The sequence below is a fragment of the Lactuca saligna genome, chromosome 9 (genome assembly GCF_052625555.1).
Source record: "Lactuca saligna cultivar CGN05327 chromosome 9, ASM5262555v1, whole genome shotgun sequence".
Lineage (NCBI taxonomy): Eukaryota > Viridiplantae > Streptophyta > Magnoliopsida > Asterales > Asteraceae > Lactuca > Lactuca saligna.
Window position 1 is genome coordinate 150,440,788 of NC_136425.1, and position 22,206 is coordinate 150,462,993.

A 22,206-nucleotide genomic window follows, 5' to 3' on the forward strand; every position below is an offset into this window, starting at 1 on the left:
TAATTTCCTCAAAATGTTTTATTATACTATGATTTTCCACAAAAAAGATGTTATGGTTTTTGAAAGCGTAAAGAAAAAGTTTTTTTCACCACTTCCCATGCCTAAATTTTAGTTTTTGGCACAAAAGGCCCCTAAGTCTCACTCTCTTATATTAGTGGGTTTTTTCTTTTCAATTTGTAATGTAGGGTTTTAATGTGATTTTTTTATTAATACAATGGTTATTTAAGTCTAAAATTATGTTTTCTAGTTAATCTAATGTGAAAAAAGTATAAATGATGTGAAGTGGTGACCGTTTCCAAAGGCTAGTGGTGTGGTAGTAAGGATGTAGTGAAGATGATGTGGCGCTGATAGGGCATCACTTTTGTAGTGAGAATATAGTAACCATACCCCTTAGTCTTACAAATTTAAAGCATAAGTTCTTGCATGCCTTCTTATAACAAGTCACACTCAAGGCCTTGGTGTTTATATAATCGAGACTAAAAAGTTAGATGGTACTTTTCTATAACTAATAGTTTCCATTTGATCCTAAATTAGGGAAAATGTCAATAATGGTACTTTTTGGTTAATTTGCAATACAGTTGATACATAGATAGACTCACATGTTCTAGATTTTTATTCATGTTTGAAAATGATATATCCTTCTTCTAACTTCTTTTTTCGTATATCATTAGCATAAGGAGACATCGATGTCTTTCAAAACTATGGATGATAGCTTGGTCTTACTCTATGTAGGAAAATGCTAATAACGGATGTTTTTTTCATGACGCTTCAAGATATAAAAAAACAAGGAGCATTGTTAACAAGATAAAACAGTAACAAGATCTTCGTTGTAGTTTTTGACTTATATTTCATTCCGATTTGTATACACGGTAGATATATTGTGATTACAACATTTTTTTATACCATTTAACTTGGATTAAAGATTAACATTATTTTCTTTTATTTATTTACTCCTATAATATGTATTTGCAAAATTTTAATATTGTCATCTTCCATTCATAAACATGATCAAATGTTAATTAGGATCATGCTCACAAAATTAAATGTGGTTAAAGGGTAACAAATAGCCACACCAATTAGAAAAATTATGATGGTTGTAACAATCGTGTATCACCTAACGCAAACAATAGTCACATTTTTTCATTATAAGTTTTTTATGTGACTATATGATATCATACGTTACGTTTTTATATAAAAGAATGTAGCTTAAGGTAACAAATAGTCACATCATTTAGAAACTATGTGTTGCTATAACTAATATAGAGCAATGGTTTTAACAATTATGTATCGTCAAAAACAAACAATTGTCACATTCTTTATTGATAAGTGATCGTTATGTGATTAAATGATATCATACATCACAGTTTATCGTAAATAAGTGTCATTAAAGGGTTATAAATAGCCACATCATTTAGAAAAATGTGTTGCTATACCTACTATTTAGTAATGGTTTTAACAATTATGTATCACGAAAAGCAAACACTGGTCAGATTTTGTTCTTTATGTGTTTTGTTTGTGTGACTAAAGGATTTTATATGTCACACTTCACCGTAAATGAATGTCACTGAATGATAACAAATTACCATATTGTTATAAATAATATTCAACGATGATTTTAACAATTATGTATCACTAATACCAAAATTTGATCATATTATTTTCTTTATTAGTTTTCTCTATGTGAATAAATGATATCATACGTGACGCTTTAACATAAATTAATGTGACTAAAGGATAAACAATAGTTATATCAAATATAAACTAACCATGGTTAACACAAACTCGGCTAACTTTATATATGACTAAAAGGTAGGTTATAGCCATACTTAAATGTTAAATGTCAACGTGGCCGTAAGATAACTATGTTGTCACAAAATACGGTCACACTTTTAACAAATAAAGAAATAAATAAATGTAACTATACGATATGGTCACATTTTTAGGCCTTAAAAACTACGGCGGTATGTCATTTTTCTTGTAATGCAACTTTAAAGCCCAATTTCAAATAAGGTCGTATGGTATACAAGCCATGAGGTACATTCGTGGCCAGTGAGGGTGAACCATGATTGTGCACGCCATCCCAGGTGCCATCAAAGTTCTTACCATGGAACAATTTACACAACCATCAATGTTCCAAACCTAACAACTTTGGGAGGAAAAAAAAAGAAACTGGTTTAACTCGTTCTTGTATTTTGGTATCTAAAAACCCCTTCAAAAGAAGAGAACCCATATGGCAATTTATTTGAAACCATTTCCACAACGAAATAGGAAAATGTGTTTATCGACATCTCGACGGGCTTTCGTTACAATTGCACGATGAGGTTAAACATAATCGAGTTCAACAACATTTACAACGACCTCAAAAACACACATCCAAATAGAAGTAACGATTTTGAAGTCATCAGTGTGGAGTTGAAACAATACCAAGAATTCCAACTTAACCGTAAATATTTTTCCTTATATCAATGTTCGGTATAATTTCCGTGATTCTCTAAGATGGTTACCATGGGCACATGCGAATTTTGAACATTTTTCCTACTATGTAATTTTCTCTTTTATTTAAAATAATTTAACATTTTCCATGCTATGGAATTTTCCCGTAATGTTTTAAATTTAATTGAAATCCAATATTTTAATTTCTTTATTCTTTTTATTGAAAATGAAGGTGTAATGTGGTGGGCATATCTAGTTCAATATGGTGTGATTGTGATGATAAATTAGCGTTTAGGTAGCAGCATTTTCCAAAACCAGATTAAATCAATAAAACTAAATCAAACATGTCCAAAATTGTTTGGGGAAAACCAAATTCAAACCAGATGAGATCATTGTCAAATCGCAAATGACATCATCTAAATCAGATCCAATCCATAGTTTTCCACATCTACGTCTAGAGTGTGCTATGACACATAAAGATGGATGAAAAGTATTGGTTATAGCTATATTATTTGTTGGTGTTGGTTGCATAAGGCCGTCCGGTATACTGGCAACGAAAATGTATGTTGTCGACGTGGCCACAGACCACGACAGTGCACACTACCCGCCAATTCGTGATGGCTCGTGGTCGTGGTGATTTGTGGTGGTGAGCACGAAGGCGGACGACCATCTTGATCAAAAAAACACAAATAACCAAAATAACTCTTTGATTAATTGGAAAATAACTCAAAACCAATATTTGATACAATCTATTTCTATGATCTTATACTCGATCTAGACATGTATTTATAGGTTCTAATTACCAACTTGAATTAGAATATAATTAGGAAACTATAACCAACTTGCCATAGTCCCAAGTTTACTTGGTCTCCAAGTCCTACTCGACTTAGGATTCCAACAATCACCCCTGATCTCTAAGTCCTTCTAGAGAATTCTTCAACCCCAATCAGTATTTAAAATATGGACTCATCGTTGTTGTCACGTTCCGAAAAATCACCTTCTTGTAATTTTTGGAGTCGTTCCGGACATTTAGAGGCAAAGTGACTGGGTTTGTCACAACGAAAACAAATCACCTTAGATCGGTCTTTTTCCTTATTTTTCCGATTTTTCTCACAACAACAATTACATTTTTTGCAATTGTTGGAATTGGGTTGAATTAAATTGGAATTGGACTTGTGGTGATTAGGCCGATTACCACTTTAAGAAATCCTATTATTCCCTTTGGCCCCGCTTGATCCACCTGACCCAGATAACCCACCGAATCCGAATCCACTTGACCCGTCAGTCCCATTCACATAATTAGACCCAGATCCACTCGTTCCATTCCATTCTCCTTTTGCTCCACTGTGAGAACCAGTTGATTTCTTTGCAAACAATACCTTCGACTGATCTGCCTCACTGATATCTTCTTCCCTAATTCTCTCTTCGTAAGCTTTGAGCCTTCCGACGACATCTTCAAATCCCATCGTCTTCAGTTCTAAGACTTGCTCAAGGGAGGCAACGATTTGGATGAATTTCGGCCTAGGAAGAGTTTTCAGAAACTTCTTTACCAGCTTGGATTCATCAATGGTTTCTCCGAGGGTTGCTGATTTCGAGGCGATACTAGATAAGTTTTCGGCATAGCTATCGATTGATTCCGACTCCAACATCTTCAATCGATCTAATTCAGCGTTTAGGGTTTGTAATCGGGCCTCTTTCACACGTTCAGCACCTACATATCTCGCCTTAATCGCTTCCCATAGTCCCTTGGCAGATTCCTCATCTCCAATTTGCATGATTAAATCCTCCGGGATTGCCTGACACAACAATCCTATTACAAGGAAATCTTTCTCTTCATTCTTTTCTTTTTCCAGGATCAATTACAGTCCAGGCCTTATGGATTCTGAGAACTACCTTCATTCGTAGGGACCAAACAGTATAGTTGGTTGATGATAGCATGGGACATACGACTGTGGTGGATCCAACTTCCTTCACATTCATCGGAGCGGCTCCTCCATCTCCCCCCAGCATTCGACATGTTGACCTAACTCGTCAACAGGAATCAAAATCAATCTTCAACAGCCTTCGGTCTCAACAGCATCTACTTAAGATAACTTGTCTTTGTTTCTGTCGCAGGATATTGTAGCTCTGATACCAATTCTTTATCACTCTTTGATTAATTAGAAAATAACTCAAAACCAATATTTGATACAATCTGTTTCTATGATCCTATACCTGATCTAGACATGTATTTATAGATTCTAATTACCAACTTGAATTAGAATACAATTAGGAAACTATAACCAACTTGCCATAATCCCGAGTTTACTTAGTCTCCAAATCCTACTAGACTTAGGATTCCCTCCAAATCCTACTAGACTTAGGATTCCACAGACCAATCTGTTTTTTCTTCACTCTTAGGCATCTCTCTCTCTCTCTCTCTCTCTCTCTCTCTCTCTCTCTCTCTCTCTTCGTTCCTCTCTTCCGGTCGTCGCATGTACCCCGAAGTGAGTTCGTGGCTCGTGGAGGCTAATCTGGAATCTCTCCACGATAGTTGTCGTGGAGAGTATTACTAATAGTCTAAAAATATTCACTTTCATTATGACATCTAGAGCGTTAGTTTTTTTTTTAAAATCTTAATAAATCTTGTAACCAATCTCATATGTATTCAAATGTTTCATAGAAGCTTGCGACGATTGATTGTTAATTTGTTATAGACGATGCCCACCTCAAGGGAAATAGTTAGAAACTAGGAGTAGGTTCCTAGTGGGAAGTGAAAACAGTATCATATTCCCAAACCTGACCCGACCCGACCGCATAAACTTTATAAACAAGCATGTTTTTCCGTAATTGGTTGACTAAAATGGAAGAATATTAGAAGTTGACCATAAATATCAATTCCACAAAAATTCCTAAAACATGAATAGGATAAAAGTAGGTTGTTACTTGTTATTCACAAAGCTTTCTCTAGTCAAATGTTAGAAGAATATCAATACTTGACTTTTGATGCCCACCCATTTAAATTAAGTTCTACTTCTACCTCTCCCTAATCCCATACTTAAGAGTTTAGAATGAAGATGGATACACAAGTGAGAACCATGGACAGAATGCCCGACCCATTAACAAAAAGCCCCAACCAGTAGTCGTTTCCTACAACCATAAGAATAATGTGGTGAGCAGCTATACCCATAGCAACAATTGCAATACCCATGGCTTTCCTTGCAAGCTTCTCCATCTTTTTCCAGAATGTGGGTCCCATATTCATTCCAGCAACCAATGTAGCCATGGAGATATACAGAGCTACCAAGTCTGCATGGAGGAACACCCAATCGCCAACTATCTTCCCAATGTTTGCAAGTCCTCCTGGAAACCATAAAAGACATATCACACTCTTGTACACCATGCCTCTGGCTATCATCGTCAAAGAATTCTGATTATCCATCCTGCTAATTAAACCATTACCATTTAGATGAAATGTAAACATAAATGACAAGTCAACAAAATTCAACTTTGATTCAACAGAGAAAAGATTCGTGACAGTGTGATTAAATAATTTCATGAATCAAAGTTTCTGTAAATGTGGTAAGTGTAGATGAATTTGAAATTTCAACAAACAACATCAGTGCACTATGTGCTCCTAAAGTCCCACAACAATACCAATCCATTTTCAGCAAACTGAACACAAAAACTCACAATTCCCAAACATTGGAATTAGAAGGATGAAATTGTACTTGATGATGCCCAAAAACTTTATTGTAATCCAATGCGATTCTCAAGTGAGAATCAAACCTGCAAGAATTGAAAAGAAATGCAGGATTAAAACGTTAATCGAACAACGGATTTCAAAGAGTAAACGAGGGAATTGTTTTTCGGGATTTTTGTAGCAAACACACAAACACGGAGAGAGGTTTCAATTGATGGTGGTGGTGGTGGAACTGAGAGAAAGCATCTTGTGTTCTCCAGCGAGAAAGAGGGAGAGGGAGGTTCGCACAGGAAGGCGGGATAGATGAGATTTTCAGCAAGTGGGGTTGTGGATGGCCAAACGGTGGAAGTTGGGATTTAGTTTTGTGAATCGGTGGTGCTACAGCTTACCGACAGCGGTGTACGGATTATGGTGAGAGATATGGAGTGAGACTGATGGTTGTGTTTAGAGTTTTACGGTGGTAGTGTTTTGTGAGTATCAGCAGCGCGTTGGGGCTGTCATGGTTCAGGTTAACAGCAAAAGGGTTATAGGGGGAAAAATGAGTGGCGGCGGACTGCGGTGGGTGGTCTCACCGGTAACAGAAGAGGAGAAGAAGGTTCGAGAAGGAGTGGGAGAGATGAAGACGAAAGTGTACGCACCTTCAAAAGAAATTTACATATACAATTTCTTCTGCCTTTTTTTATTCTTCGAAATCATTCATATGATACTTCTTTTCAAAAGAAGGTATCTCATTGGGAAAATGACTGTTAAAAGTAATTAACTTTTGCATTTGTACTTACTTGGTTCATTTTCTTTTTTTTTATTCAATATATCATTGAACTTGTTGTTTGTGTTCATCATAACCCTTTTTACCGACTTTTGACCTGTGATAGTCGGTCAAAGGGTTATGGTGAACATAAACAACAAATTCGATGTTATATTGAGTAAAAAAAGGAAAGGGAACAAATGAAAACAAACTCAACAGTTGGTTACCCTCCTGAGTCATTTTCCTCGAAAAGTTAAATGAAATTAAAGTTGCAAAGTTATCAAAGACCGCAACCTTCTTTGGCTATAACGTATATGAAGAGTGTTTCAGAGTGGTAACTTCGTTAAAATATGGCTTATGCTATGCTTACTGTGGTTACCTATCAACACCTCTCTTTAAAAGGATATGATTGTGCATGAGAGGTATATTTATCAACATAAACGTTTACCTCAAGGTATATTATGGTGATGTGTCTGCAAAAGCAGCATGATATTGTACATATTGATGTTGTATCTCATCCCATGAATTCGATTTTAAAGCTAAGTAAACTCAAAAATCACAACACTTGTGATTCCACTCGTTTGTAGACTTGTCTAGAAACCATGATACGATAAATCATTCAATTGGAAATGTAAATGTAGTCATGAAATGCGTCTGCTTAGTCAAGATTCCCCTAATAAATATTCAAGTGCATTACAAAGTTGTACATGTATGAATAATGTTCTTTCGTGGGTTATGTTTTGAAGAGAAGCAAGAATGAATCTCATAAAGTCATTAATATCAGTAGGAGTTGACGTGGGATTTGCTGTAAATGAGTAAAAGGGAAATGACTCAGGAGAGTAACCAACTATTGAGTTTGTTCTTATTTGGTCTCTTTCCTTTTTTTGTACTCAATTTACCATCGAACTTGTTGTGTGTGTTCACCATAACCCTTTGACCGGCTATGACAGGTCAAAAGTCGGTCAAAAGGGTTATGGTGAACATAAACAACAAGTTCGATGGTATATTAAATACAAAAAAAAAAAAGGAAACAGACCAAATGAGTACAAACGCAAAAGTTAATTACCCTCGAGAGTCATTTTCCCTATCTCATTGATAATTGATGCAAGGGACTCAATGTATAAAGGGGGTGTTTGTCTCAAGCGCGATTGCAAAAAGCTGAAAAAAGTTAACTCAGAAAGTAGTTTTTATGTTTTTATCAAATATTTTTTAGTTTTTTATATTTTTCCTAAAAACTAAAAGGTGTTTAACCTAACACACCCTAAGATTATGGTTTTTTATTGGCTTAAACATAAAAGGTAATATGTAATTGGGACGAGTAGTTAGTGTCCTTTTTTATTGGCTTGTAAGAGTCTAACTCCTTTGTATGTTGCTTTGAGCCCTCTACTAGTTACTTGCTAGTTGATGTTTTTCCCTTTTTAATATATTTGTTGTTTCCAAAAAAAAATTAATAGTAAACTACAAGAATGGTCCCTATGGTTTACGGTAATTTGCGTATTTGGTCTCTAACTTATTTTTTTAACTCGGAAAGTCTATATTGTTTGTTATTGTTACGCTCTTGGTCCCTGTCTTGCCTAAAAAGATTATTTTGCCCTTGATTTTTTCATTTATTTAAATAAACACACCCCCAATCTCACCCCTTCACCTTACCTTACATACCTCCATCATTTTTATCTATTTAAATAATAGTGTTTTTAGGTAAGATAGGGACCAAACATGTAACGAAAACAACACAGCAGGGACCAAGCACATACCAAAAACAAACAGTATGGACCTTTCAAGTTAAAAAAATTAGTTAAGAACCAAACGTGCAAATTAACCCAAATCATAAGGACCATTCATGTAATTTACATAAAAATTAACTTACTCCAAAATTAAATCGATAATAAACTTATTTATAACCTAGTTATCTCAACAGAAGTTCAGGATCAAAATCAAGACCCTATATATTTATAATTTTATACATCGGGTGTTAAGTTGTTTTAAATAAGCATTTGGAGACCGTGATATTTGTTTTTAGAAGGTAAAAGGTGGAACATATCAGTTATTGTCAACTAAAAAAATCAAACAAGTAAAATAATAATTATTAATATAGAAAACGTCAATTCTACTCCTTAGCGAGCCTAAATAGCTGAAAAGCATCATATGTTATCATTGTTGATACCATCATCATATTTTAAATCTAAATGATGAATCAAGCATCTGTAATATATAGGGAAAATAACTCTTGAGGGTAATTAACTTTTGCGTTTGTACTCATTTGGTCCCTTTCTTTTTTTTGTATTCAATATACCATCGAACTTATTGTTTGTGTTCACCATAACCCTTTTGACCGACTTTTGACGTGTGATAGTCAGTAAAAGGGTTATGGTGAACACAAACAACAAGTTCGATGGTATATTGAGTACAAAAAAAGGAAAGTGACCAAATGAAAACAAACTCAACAGTTGGTTACCCTCCTGAGTCATTTCCCTTTTACTCATTTACAGCAAATCTCACGTCAACTCCTACTGATATTAATAACTTTATGAGATTCATTCTTGCTTCTCTTCAAAACATAACCCACGAAAGAACATTATTCATACATGTACAACTTTGTAATGCACTTGAATATTTATTAGGGGAATCTTGACTAAGCAGACGCATTTCATGACTACATTTACATTTCCAATTGAATGGTTTATCGTATCATGGGTTCTAGACAAGTCTACAAACGAGTGGAATCACAAGTGTTGTGATTTTTGAGTTTACTTAGCTTTAAAATCGAATTCATGGGATGAGATACAACATCAATATGTACAATATCATGCTGCTTTTGCAGACACATCACCATAATATACCTTGAGGTAAACGTTTATGTTGATAAATATACCTCTCATGCACAATCATATCCTTTTAAAGAGAGGTGTTAATAGGTAACCACAGTAAGCATAGCATAAACCATATTTTAACGAAGTTACCACTCTGAAAAACTCTTCATATACGTTATAGCCAAAGAAGGTTGCGGTCTTTGATAACTTTGCAACTTTAATTTCATTTAACTTTTCGAGGAAAATGACTCAGGAGGGTAACCAACTGTTGAGTTTGTTCTCATTTGTTCCCTTTCCTTTTTTTTACTCAATATACCATCGAATTTGTTGTTTATGTTCACCATAACCCTTTGACCGACTATCACAGGTCAAAAGTCGGTAAAAAGGGTTATGGTGAACACAAACAACAAGTTCAATAGTATATTGAATACAAAAAAAGGAAATTGACCAAATGAGTACAAACGCAAAAGTTAATTACCCTCAAGAGTCATTTTCCCTAATATATAAGGCCGGACGAAGTGACGACCGGGGAAACCGCAGGAAACGATCCCGCACGAAGAAACACCATATCGGGGGTGCGGGAAAGTAAACGCGGGAAAAATAGGGGGAGGGAGTCCCGCACTCTCTCTCTCTCTCTCTCTCTCTACACATGATTGGCTTGTTTATTATTATTTTTTTCTTTTTTTATTCCAAACTACAACATTCTATCTTTTTTTTTAACCCATAACCTATATTTCTCTCCAAAAAATATTATTCAAAATGTCATCATCTTCATCATCCGATTCGACAGCTGTAGAGGAGGCTAAGTTTATTGGTTCCGTCATGGCGAAAATGGTTGCATAATATCAAAACCGACTAGGTGAAACATCACGTGCACGACCTAAGCTAAGAAAGCTATTGTTACGTAGAAATCACGAAGCCGGACACGATCGCCTTATAGAAGATTATTTTGCAGATGACGCCATTTACGCTATAAAGTTTCGACGTCGGTTCCAAATGAGGAAGGAACTATTCCGAATGACGTATTTTGGTTTATATAAAATTAGGATATTAATTATTTTTCTCCTTATTCAAATATTAGGTTTAATGTAATTTTTATTTTAGTTAATGAAATGTTTTTTGTTTTTAATTAAATTTTATGTCTAGTATTAATTTAAAAGTTATAAATCATAAAAAAAAATTGTTTAATAAAAAAAAGTGAGGGAAAAACTTCTCACCCATTCATTGGGTTTAAAGTGAGGGAAAGAAGGGTATGACCTACAAAAAGTGAGGGAAGTTTCCCTCCCATACCCTCCGGTTTAAGAAGAAGATTGTTTGTTTTCTAAAATCTAAGATTGCTATAATAATGTGGAATTTAACTAAATTGATTTTCTTTAACTTAAATGAATTTTTTCTCAAATATTTTATATCAAAGTTATCTATAATTTTTAGAAAAAAAAAATTCAAATTCAAACATTATTAATACATAAAAAAACTAAATTGCAAAAGCATTTATCGACTACAAAAATTGATATTTAGTCGGTTGAATAAGATTGTTTCGTTGTTTAATAAATGAAGTTAATAGCGTAAAACAATTTAAACAAACATGGACATCACACGAAAATTTCTTTTCCTAATCTTATTTTATTGTAACATATTATATTAATAATGTAGTATTATGACTTTCCATATTTATTAACATGTTTTTACATTTTATATATATTCGTCGAATTGAAAATTGATGATGAATGCTTGAAGTTTTTAAAAATCAAACTGGTTTAATCCTAACTAAATTAGTTTAATCATAATTTTTTACTTTGAGAAGATAGTTTAGTTTATCATATGCTATGACAAAATCACAAATGTACAACAATTATGCCAGTAAAAAAAATTTTAAGGACTCTAATGTCAAAAACCCTAAAAAGTATTAAATATTCAATTTCTCTAAATTCAAAGTTACATCCCCTTCATATCCTACGGACCCAATTAAAAAAAAAAAAAAAAAAAAAAAAAACAACGTCAATTCCACCTAGTATAAAGATACATAATTTTAGGGATAATTAAGTTTCAAATTTATTCAAAAAACATCATTTAACTATTATATGTTCAAAAAACACTATCAAATTAAGATATATGTTTAAATTAATATAATCTACGATTTGAATTTGATTAATCAAATTAATATAATCTACAAAAAGATACTTCCTAAATAAAGAAAACAGATACTTATACCGGAAATTAATCAAATTAATATAATCTACAATTTGAATTTGATTAGCAAATTATCTCCTAATCAAAAACTATTTGTAACTAAGAAATTCAGACACATGTAAAATAATACTTACTAACATAGAACAAAGTCAGTTTCGTCTATTAACGATCCTAGATGACTTAAAAACATCATATCTTAGTGAAGCGATGTGTTTTGATTGTTGTTCCATTGTTGACCATGAAAATTCTGGCATGTTCCAACGCCAAAAGCAAGTGTCATTAAATTACCAAAGTCATTATTTGTGATGACATCATCATTGATGTCATTATCACACTCTAAAATAGTAGGAAAATCACCAAAGATTTTTGCTTATGCGGCTAGTTTGTCATGAGATTTAAGTAGCTGGGAGTTGGATCGACAAGGACATAACATAGGAACATTTATGAATAACTATCGCCACAAAGATAATTGGAATACATAAGGGGTTGACTAAAAAGATACCATTATTTGCATGCTTCTAGACCTTTTCCCAGGGTTCCACACTCTTTCCAACAATCAATACAACCATGAAAATACATAGGATCGTTAGGTCTGTATGAATGAACAATCGATCACCATTACCCTTCCCAATGTTTTGTTGTATCTTTAGTTTCCAATGGCTTGTGGGAGAACCAAAATGAATCTCAACAATGTTCCCAACAAACAAATAGATCGACATCATCAATACCTTCTAGCAAACCACAAAAGGTAGGAGAAATTGGTTTATCATTCGTTTATTAGTTCGTACAAATATCGTCTACCATATGTAGGTCAAAAGAAACAATAAGATATACTTAAGAATAAGGGAAAACCTTAGGAGTTCGAGACTCTTGAGCGTGATTCATGGGCCCTCCCTAAATGTTGCAAAGGTCATTTGCAACCTCCTTCTAAAGAATGAATATACCACTATTGAGCACTCATCTCAATTTTCCATCCACAGATTTGTTTTTTCCCTTGTCTTTGTGTCATGTGTTGCTTATGTTTCTTTAAATTAATGTATTTGTTTTTGAGCTTGTTTGGCCTCCTTTCTTTTGTTGTTTTAACTTTTATGTTGTAGTCTGGTTGTTTTTGCTCATGGGGCTATCGTATGGGTATTTTACTTTCCATAGGTGGGGATCCAATAGTTATTGTATTAATTTTTTTATTAATAAAATTAGGTGTAAAACTTATTTAATACACAGGTTCATTAAAAAAAATTAAATATCAAAATGTAAACAATAAATATTTTTTAAAATAAAATTTTAAAATAAAGAATGAAAAACTTATTAATTGCAATTTATTATCACATATATTACATTTAATATTTTGCATATATAAGTACAAATCATGTGATTTTAATTTTAAAAATTAAAAAAATCTAAAAATTATCATGTAAATATTATTCTATTTTAAAAATATAAAAAAATGACTAGCACAAATTGACATTTTGACATGTGACAATTTGACATGTCCCAAAAGTAGATTCAATAGAGATGGCGTCTTCCTTTAGACTATATGGTACGGGTAACAAAAAACAACGTTGTTGAATTGTGAGGCAAATTTAAGGGGTGGTGTTCTTAACTCACAACGCCGTTGTGAGGCAAAATTAAAGAAGAAACACAGAAGAATTGGAGAAGAAACGCCGTTTCACTCGGCGGTGACGAGCACGAGTTGTAACACGACGAGAAGCAACGAGTAGGGGGGCGGTGTTTCCCCCGTCATGATGTCGTTGAGGCATGCCACATCAGCATGTTGCCTCTCGTTTTTGGCCCATACCGTATGCTCTTATACCTTTATATGAGATGATGAGATGAGACATTTTATAAATCGGGTTATACGAATATCGTGAAATTTTCTAAAACTCACGTTGGACTAGTTAAGGGAGTTTTTAATACTTTAACATATTTGGGCCTTTATAATATTTAAAGTGTTTCTAATACTTCCACGTTGGACTGCTGAATATAAATATCACGTATCATTTTAAATAGATTGTGGTACGAAACTAAACTAAATTCCAAAGATACGGCAGTACAAACATGACTTAATTAAATCAAACTAAGCACACATTTTTTAAGAGAAATTAAATATCCTCATACATCTTGTTTTTATCAATCTTCCTATCCATTTAAATGATGACATGTGTCATATTAATATCTTAAAATATTTTTAAATTTCATTAAATTTTACACATGTCACAATTTAATTGGGTACGAAGATATATAGGAACAAAATGTAGGAGAATATTTAATTTCTCTTTCATTTAGTATAATCCCAAACCATGCTTGAACAATATAAAACATGAAATATTTAAGTAATTACAAATTGATTGAAACTAGGGTTTAGACCATCCGCGCGTTGCTGCGGAAGATCCGTATATTAAAAAAATGTAGTTTGACACCATATATACCATTGAGATAATTAAATCATGTAAAGTGGAACACAAAAATATCAAAATAAAATATGGATACAAACAATTGACATTATAATGTATAAAATACTAATAATTTAACTTTAAAATTATAATGGATGAAAACTGTTAAATAAATATTAATTAAAGAGAAAGAATATAAATATATATAAATTTTAAAACTATAAGGATAAAAATTGTTATATCAAAATTAGTTCAGGGTACAAAATATAAAAACAAATAAAAATAAAGGGAGAAAAATGTAAAAAGAACGCGAAGTATGAAAACTTAAAAAATGATTAAGCTTACTTACGTGGAATGAATAGTGAATTGCCTCACACTCCTATTTTGGTAATTAATATATATTAGGTTTGGACCGTCCGCGCGATGCTGCGGAAACCTAGTATGTTAAAAACGCAATTCAACATGGATAAGGTTTTTCAGAGAAATTTTTGCGTATTGCGGCGGGGAACTTCTTTTCAAAATGAATCATAAAAATATAAAATAAGGTTTAAAAGCAAACAATTATGTATGGATGAGGTATATAAAATAAAATTTAAAAATGTATTTTAAACGTATTAACTAACCTTTAAATAAAAAAATAATATTAGTAAAAATGAAAACTATAAAAACAATTATGTAAGGAACCAAAAAACTTAACTTAAAATTACCAATAATTTAAGTTTAAAATTACGAAGGATAAATTGTGTTTAATCAAAATTATTTTAGGGTAGAAAATGTAAATATAAGATTCTTTTATTACAAGCAAATTTGTTATTTTTAGAAAAATGTTTATTTTAAAGCTTATATTATATTCTGTAAGAGTTGTAAAGAAAATGTAAATGTAAGAATCTTTTTATTACCAGAAGCGTAAATTTGTTATTTTTAGGAAAATGTTTATTTTAGAGCTTATATTATATTCTGTAAGAGTTGTAATTTGATATGGACTTAGTTGGTTTTGATCTGACATTAGTAAAAGCAAAGGAAGTGAGTACAATCGTTGGTTAAGAAAAAGAAATGAGAAGCAAAAGGAAATCGAAATGAAAAGTTGAAATGAATAGTAAAAATCCTCACATACCAACTTTGGTAATTAATATATATATATATATATAATACAATCTAGAGTAGGAACCAAGCACAGTTTATAAAAATATATAAATCATGAAATATTAATACGATTTTTATATGAAACCAAGAAAAAAATAGCAATGTTTGTTATAAAAAATGGGTGCTTCAAATTACTTTTTTTTTTTTAATTAGAAATCCAGGTATACTACAACTATCCAACACGACCCAAACCTAAATAGTAATTAGTATCCAAACAAAGAGTACACTAAAACTACGGCTAATCAAATTCAATAAAAATCGGTCTAAAACTGTCAAAATTTAAAGAATTTAAAAAAATCAATAATAACAATAAAAATAAAAAAAAATAAAAAAGATTTATTAGAATATAATATAGTAATATACTAATATATACTAATACCTAATAATAATATGCTTTCTCTCTTCCCTCTCACATCTGTCTCTATCTATATCTCTCTCATGGTATTAGTGTTACATAAATACCTGAATACTGGTTATTTACTTATTATTGATGATATTGTTTTATAAATAAATTATTTTATAATTTAAGTCCTTGATTAATCCCTGCCTACGCAGATTAGTCCCTATAACCTACTTGACACGTTGACTAGTACAACCTTGATTACACCACTCGTTAGGAGTCATCTACCACACATTCTCACAACCAATATGATGAAGAAAAATCATTGTGTCTTTGACAAAAATATATATTACATAACCTATCAATAGAAAACAACAATTAATAATACTTTCCACTCTTGTTAAAAACTTGTGTTATGAACAATATAGTTGTCCATGATTTTAGTTGACTAAAATGGAAGCAAATCAAAAACTGAATGTCATTCACACAATTTGGTCTAGTCAAATGTTCAAACTTCAAACAAAAAACTCAGTAGCAATAGTAGAAGAAGATTAAACATACCTCTTAATCATCATCAATCATACTTGATTCTTTACTGCAGACAATCCACCTTTCTCTACTTGGTCTGTTTTTACCTCTTTTGACCACATCCAGAAGCTTACATGCATGAAAACCATTGTCCCAATGCTTGCCCAGAAAACAACAAACCTCATCCAATAGGGTTTGTCACTTACAACCATAACACACATTTGATGAACTGCTATCAACTCAATGATTGCTTTTACACGCATTGCCTTGTTTGCATGGTCCTCAAGCTTTTTCCAGGTTGTGGGTCCCACACTCATCTCAACCATCTTAACAGCCATGGAGATATATTGGGAAGTTATGGCAGGTATGATGAACAACAAGAACTCATTAGTCATGCGAATGTTTGCAAGTCCTCCTGGGGATTGTATGAATTGTAGCTGATAGATCGCACTTATGTAAAATATGAATCCAGGGGTCATCGCAGTAGTTCCCATCCTGGTTTAAGAATTGAAGTTTAAACTGTTATTTCCATGAAAATCTGAGTGAAGAATAAAAGATAGTAAGACACTAATCAGGAGCACAAAAGATGATGACATAGAAGAAGCTGCTGCCTTGAAAGATGAGTCATAAATGGTGAAACTGAGAATATATGATTGATCTATGTGGACAAAGTTATTCCATATCTGTGCAGATGTTAGTAAAACCCTAAATGTGAGCAGTATTCTGCTGCAGATTGAAGGAAATTGAGATCTGATTTTATAAAATCAACAAACAGATAACTAAACATGTACGCCTAAAAAGAAATTCATTGTTCAGCACATCAATGATGGAGAAACAACAGGAAACGAGAAGATCGAATTGAAACAAGGAATGATGTAATGTGAATATTGTAATATGTACTCTGTAACAGAACGATGAAATTGAAGTCCGATTTTATGAAATCAACAACCAATTAATTAAACATTCAACCATAGAAATCAATTCATCGTTCAGCACATCTTTGAAACAGAAACAAAAACACGAAACGAGAAGATCGAATTGAAAAATGGAATGACGTAACGTGAATAATAATAACACCTGGTAAGCGAAGAGTGAATATCTCTTGTGGAGGAGCAGGCGATGGAAGATTGCAGCAGATACGGTGCCTGCAAACCTTTAAAGTGTACAACAAGTCAACAGCGAAATCTGAAGAGTGAATAGTATCAGCTTATAGATGAAAGAAGAGAGAATTATGTTGCCAGGTTTCACATCGTACTCATGTTCGCAGCATTTTCATGGAAAATAGAGAACATAAAATGGAAAGTGGCTATTCCATACCTGTTCAATGGCGACGAGAGCAGAGAGACGATGCCGATTGCCGACTGTTGTGTCTTCGCGGTGAAGCTTCTTCTTACTCACCCTATATATAGCTAGAGAGAAAAAGGCGTGAATTTGAAATAGGCGGTTATGACCAGAATTTGAACCCTAAGATATTATTAGAATATTCATAATAACTTATTTATTTAATATTTATTTGTAATTTACTAATTTAGTACAAAAAATTTACAATATCGGTTTTATATTATATTATATATTTATACCAGGCTAGCAAAAAAAAAACCCATGGGACCTAGTTTGTGTTTAGGGATAATTTATAATATTTCAGGTTCGGAATGAGTTTCGTCCCGAATATCTTGCAGGTCCCTCGAAATAATTACCATAGTCATTGTGTAATATATGTTTTGTATTTGAATAATTAGTATAATATGTAAAGCTAAACGAAATAAATGAATTAAAAAATAAAGTCAAATGGAAGATTTCGGGCCAAACGGTGTTAATAGGGGGATTCGGGGGAAACAGGGGTGGGATTGTGGGTAGTCTTTAAAGTCGGGGTGGGATCGGGAAATGGGGGAATTCGAGGTCGGGATTAGGGTAAAAGGAAACAGTCGAATTCATGGTCTGGGTGATGACAACTATTTCGGTTCATGTTTGATCTTGTTGACATCTTTAAATTCACTTATAGAAGCCGGCTAAAGCACATTTATTAAATGAGTCCTAATTAAGCTCTAGTTTAGCTTGATAGCTCGATATCAAATCAAGTTTCTAACTTGTTAACCATGACTAGCTCAGTTTACCAATACACTTACTAATATATAATGTTAAGTCGATTCTGATGGGTTTTAGTCATAAGACATCCTATGTGCTCATACAAACCCTAAAGCTTGGATCTAGGTTTCTCTATTGTAAATGCAAGTTATCCAAGACTATAAACCCTAATTCTAGTATATGAAATCGATATTAACATATGAATGGGTTTAAGAACATACCTTGATTGTTATATAGCAATAACAATCCCAATTCCTCCTTGAATTGACTTTGGAATGCTTAGAGTCACAAGTGTCACTCCTCTAATGGCTTACAAACACCAAGAGCAAATGGAGAAGGTATAAAGAGAGAGGAGAGAGGTTAGAATTCGTCCTTAGGACTTCTTGGGAACAAGTACACGAATTCTAAGGCCTTAGGGTCTTTATATAGGTGTAGAGATAGGGTTTCAGTCATTATCCTTATCTAGTTGCTTATCCACAAAACAACCATAAGATAAGCCTTGAAAACCCTTATCCTTTATCCTTTGGACGATTTCAAGGATCCTTATCTCCTTGAATTCGTTCAACCCATATTTAGGATAACCATTACCATATTTTGTAACTATCACATAATTACAATTCAGCCCCTCTAGTTTAATTAATTACACTTGATCACAAAATTAATTCCTAATTAATTATTGACCAATATTAATTAAGCAAATATGATTTCTCCTTTACTATATTATTCTTATAACATATTAACAAATCATAATAACCTCTCTCTCTTTATTTATTTCTCCAATCAAGTTGCTTTGGTGAAGGCAACCCAAAAGGACCATGCACCATCGGGTCAAGTACATACCAAAATAGTTATGGACTTAGACACTAATCCAACAGTCTCCCACTTGGATAAGTCTAATAACTATTCTGCGTATGACTTCAGATCCTGATCTGCAATCGTAGCTTTCCAAAGCCGCTGTCAACTCTGATCCTATCAGATACGAGTGTCCTTAGATAAGGGATCATATATTCCTCCATTCTAGATATCATATGAGATATGATTTTAAATCGTTCTCTTTGTACTATATCTCGATTTCCGATTTATGACGACTGACTAATTGAACAAATCAAATTAGCCCTAGCCCGGCCAAGCATGTACGTTTATCATCACTAAACCATCGAGGGGCCCAAAAGATATCGCTTTTATTCTTTGAATAAAAGGAATGGATAAACTTTAATACAATGCTTGCTTGCACTCATTCACCGAATTACACACAACAATATGTTTTATAACACCAAGTTACTAGTGCGTTTACATATTATCAATGTGCAACCGATTCGCAAGATTCAACTCGCACATCTCAGTTTCAAGAATATAAGATGTTATCGTCTCACTAAATACTCGTGATATAATTCATGGAATGATCCAAGTGAGCGTGGGTTTAATCCAATGCTCAAATCATATTCATAAGCACTCATGAACGTTGCAGCAAACATTTGCTTATGTCTAATACTCTTCTAGACAATCCACACACCAATTCACGACAGTCTTCATTCATATCTACTTCCAACATATGAATGACTGTGGGTCGTTCGAATAATTCGATTGTTCTTAATAAACTCAATTATTCTGGAAGTCAAAACATGCAAATGTGAAACACAAGAATAATACTAATCCCATATGGCCTCAAACCTTTGAGTATAAATAAAATGCCTTTTATTTATCACCATATTGATTACTCATTATTTGTTGTTTCGGGTAATCAACTTCTTACGTGAATTATTACACTTGTCCCATGCACCTAGCATGCACACAATGTTTACCTATAGTTCTTACTTTTGTGAAATAGACAAATTGCACACATTTCCAATCATTCTCATTTCACAACTCCAAATCCATTTTCATAAGTGAAAGAATATCAAATTCTTGCTACTTATAGAATATGCTAGATTCTAACATCCTATGCAATGATTCTTTCGTAATGTCATTGCACCAAAGTCACAAAGACTATTGTCAATGATATTACAAAGTCCTCTATCGGAGATTGTTACAAGACAATTCCGTAGATATGATGTCTCTCACTCAAAGTACATTCCTTTGAACATCCTTTTGCATAAAAGTTTTTAATCTAGACATAGATTTTCAATATTTACTTCCTAATATGAACACGCTTCCATATTTTCCTCATGACAACTCATTCTTAATAGAATCTTTTCTATTTGTAATGATGTCGATATGGTCCATCCAATATGGAAACATTTCCATATTTTTCCAATACTATACTTCCAACTACTTACAAGCGACCAATCCTCGTCGAACTTTGGATTGTCCTTTGATAGTTGTTTAATTATTTTAGTCAAAACCAATTATAGTCCCTTTTCCCTCTAAATGCACTAGACCTTTGGAAAATTTTAGAATGGTCAAACATTAAAGCATTTGCAATCGATCCTATACCCGAAGCGTATGGGACACGATGCACAATGTTTTATTTGCTATGTTCTTAAAATTCGAATTGTGAAAAGGAATGCCGTAATCATAATCGAAATTTTAAGAACATACTATGTACCTTTGACTAAATTTATTAACATTTCCCAACCTAAGCCTTTAGATTTGAAATGAAGCATAATATTCTCTCCCTTAATTATAGCAAAACAAATTTACAACCCTTACGACTTTGCAAGGTATAACTCTTGTTTTTCTATAATTAATATTGCCAACTTGCAATACTTTCCATAATAATCATACAATCATAACTTTTATGCTCCCACTATTATGATGATTACTATAAAACATAACACTTATGCTCCCACTAGCTTTGACATGTATTCATAAACATCTTAACTTTCAGAAAGACAATACCTATTGAATTTCTTAAGTCCATGTTTCTAATACTTAGTGTTTTGATAATCTTTTATCAAGGCTTCTTGAACTTATACACTTTTGCCTTAGATAATGCATATGTGTGTCTTAACAATTAAGACTAATCGCCAAACATCACAATTCAAATTATGGAAAGGGATACCGTAACCATGATTGAATTCGAGAATGCAACTTTACAATCACTATCTTCTTAAAATCTTTCTTAGTGAAAGCATTTCCTCACAATCATTTTCATGAAGGAGGAAATCTTATGACACTTAGATTTAAATGGTGTATGTGTTCCTATCCATGTGAATTTGTTAAAACCAAAGTTTACGACAAATTCAAACTCATATGGACCGAACTTTCTTAATCTTGATTTCTTGTCTTATGGTAGTATAGCTGCCCACCACGTCTTCCAAGTAGTTAAGCAGCTCACCTTTTCCTATCAATGTACCTTTCATTGATTAAGGTGCCTTGCCTTTTATGCGTTCAAAATGAGAACTCATAGGACTCACATGCATAATTAACTCAATTGGAACAGCACAAAATCAAAATATTCTCAACACGATAGGTTGTAAACCTCAACTCGTGTGCTAGTGATGATCGATAAGGTTAATTTGATTTGTTCTTGAAACCTTTCAAGACCATTAAGACTCCCACTGACTCCTTGACATATAAGATTCTCTTGTCAATAAACATTTGTTGACAACCAAATATTCAAGAGTTAGTGTAGCTTTTATCAAAACACTTCATAAATTGGTCCAAGTTGGTCTTTGTCTTATTCAAGACATCACAACTTTCCACATTTTATGAATGTTATAAACCTTTAATACTTTTCACTCATTGCCACAATCTTAACTTTAAGACTTGTTATTGGAACGAAGTATGATAGACTTCTTGATTTCTCCATTTCTTCAATTCTTGATTCCTCTTCTCAAACATACAATTGTACTAAGACTTACTTAGAGGATCAATTGAGATATGGTTCTTAATCATTAATACCTATCATAAAGCATAAA

At 32.9% G+C, this 22,206-nt stretch overlaps 1 protein-coding gene across 5 annotated transcripts; it reads right to left on the reverse strand.

Annotated features, from left to right (window-relative positions):
• Positions 1 to 5,286: 5,286 nt before the first annotated feature.
• Positions 5,287 to 17,675, reverse strand: LOC145014182 (uncharacterized). 5 transcript variants are annotated; one of them, XR_013665440.1, is made up of 5 exons: positions 17,579 to 17,675; positions 17,339 to 17,414; positions 16,295 to 16,756; positions 6,144 to 6,201; positions 5,287 to 5,855 (listed from the first exon to the last, which is right to left on the reverse strand). XR_013665440.1 is itself a non-coding variant. In XM_078972555.1 (5 exons), exons 3-5 carry the CDS (start codon positions 16,306 to 16,308, stop codon positions 5,471 to 5,473), a joined length of 495 nt encoding a protein of 164 aa, XP_078828681.1. In that variant the 5' UTR covers positions 16,309 to 16,756; positions 17,339 to 17,414; positions 17,579 to 17,675; the 3' UTR covers positions 5,287 to 5,470. The 5 variants fall into 5 exon arrangements, 3 of the variants coding, with proteins under 3 accessions (XP_078828681.1, XP_078828679.1, XP_078828680.1); XR_013665441.1 differs by having other exon boundaries at positions 5,287 to 5,858; XM_078972555.1 differs by having other exon boundaries at positions 6,106 to 6,201.
• Between the last annotated feature and the right edge of the window lie 4,531 nt (positions 17,676 to 22,206).

Excerpts from the sequence above, each read along its gene's own strand:
- LOC145014182 (XM_078972553.1), bottom strand. Across the intron at positions 5,859-6,105 it reads AATTCCAATGTTTGGGAATT|CAGGATGGATAATCAGAATT; the intron begins GTGAGTTTTTGT and ends TGGTTTAATTAG.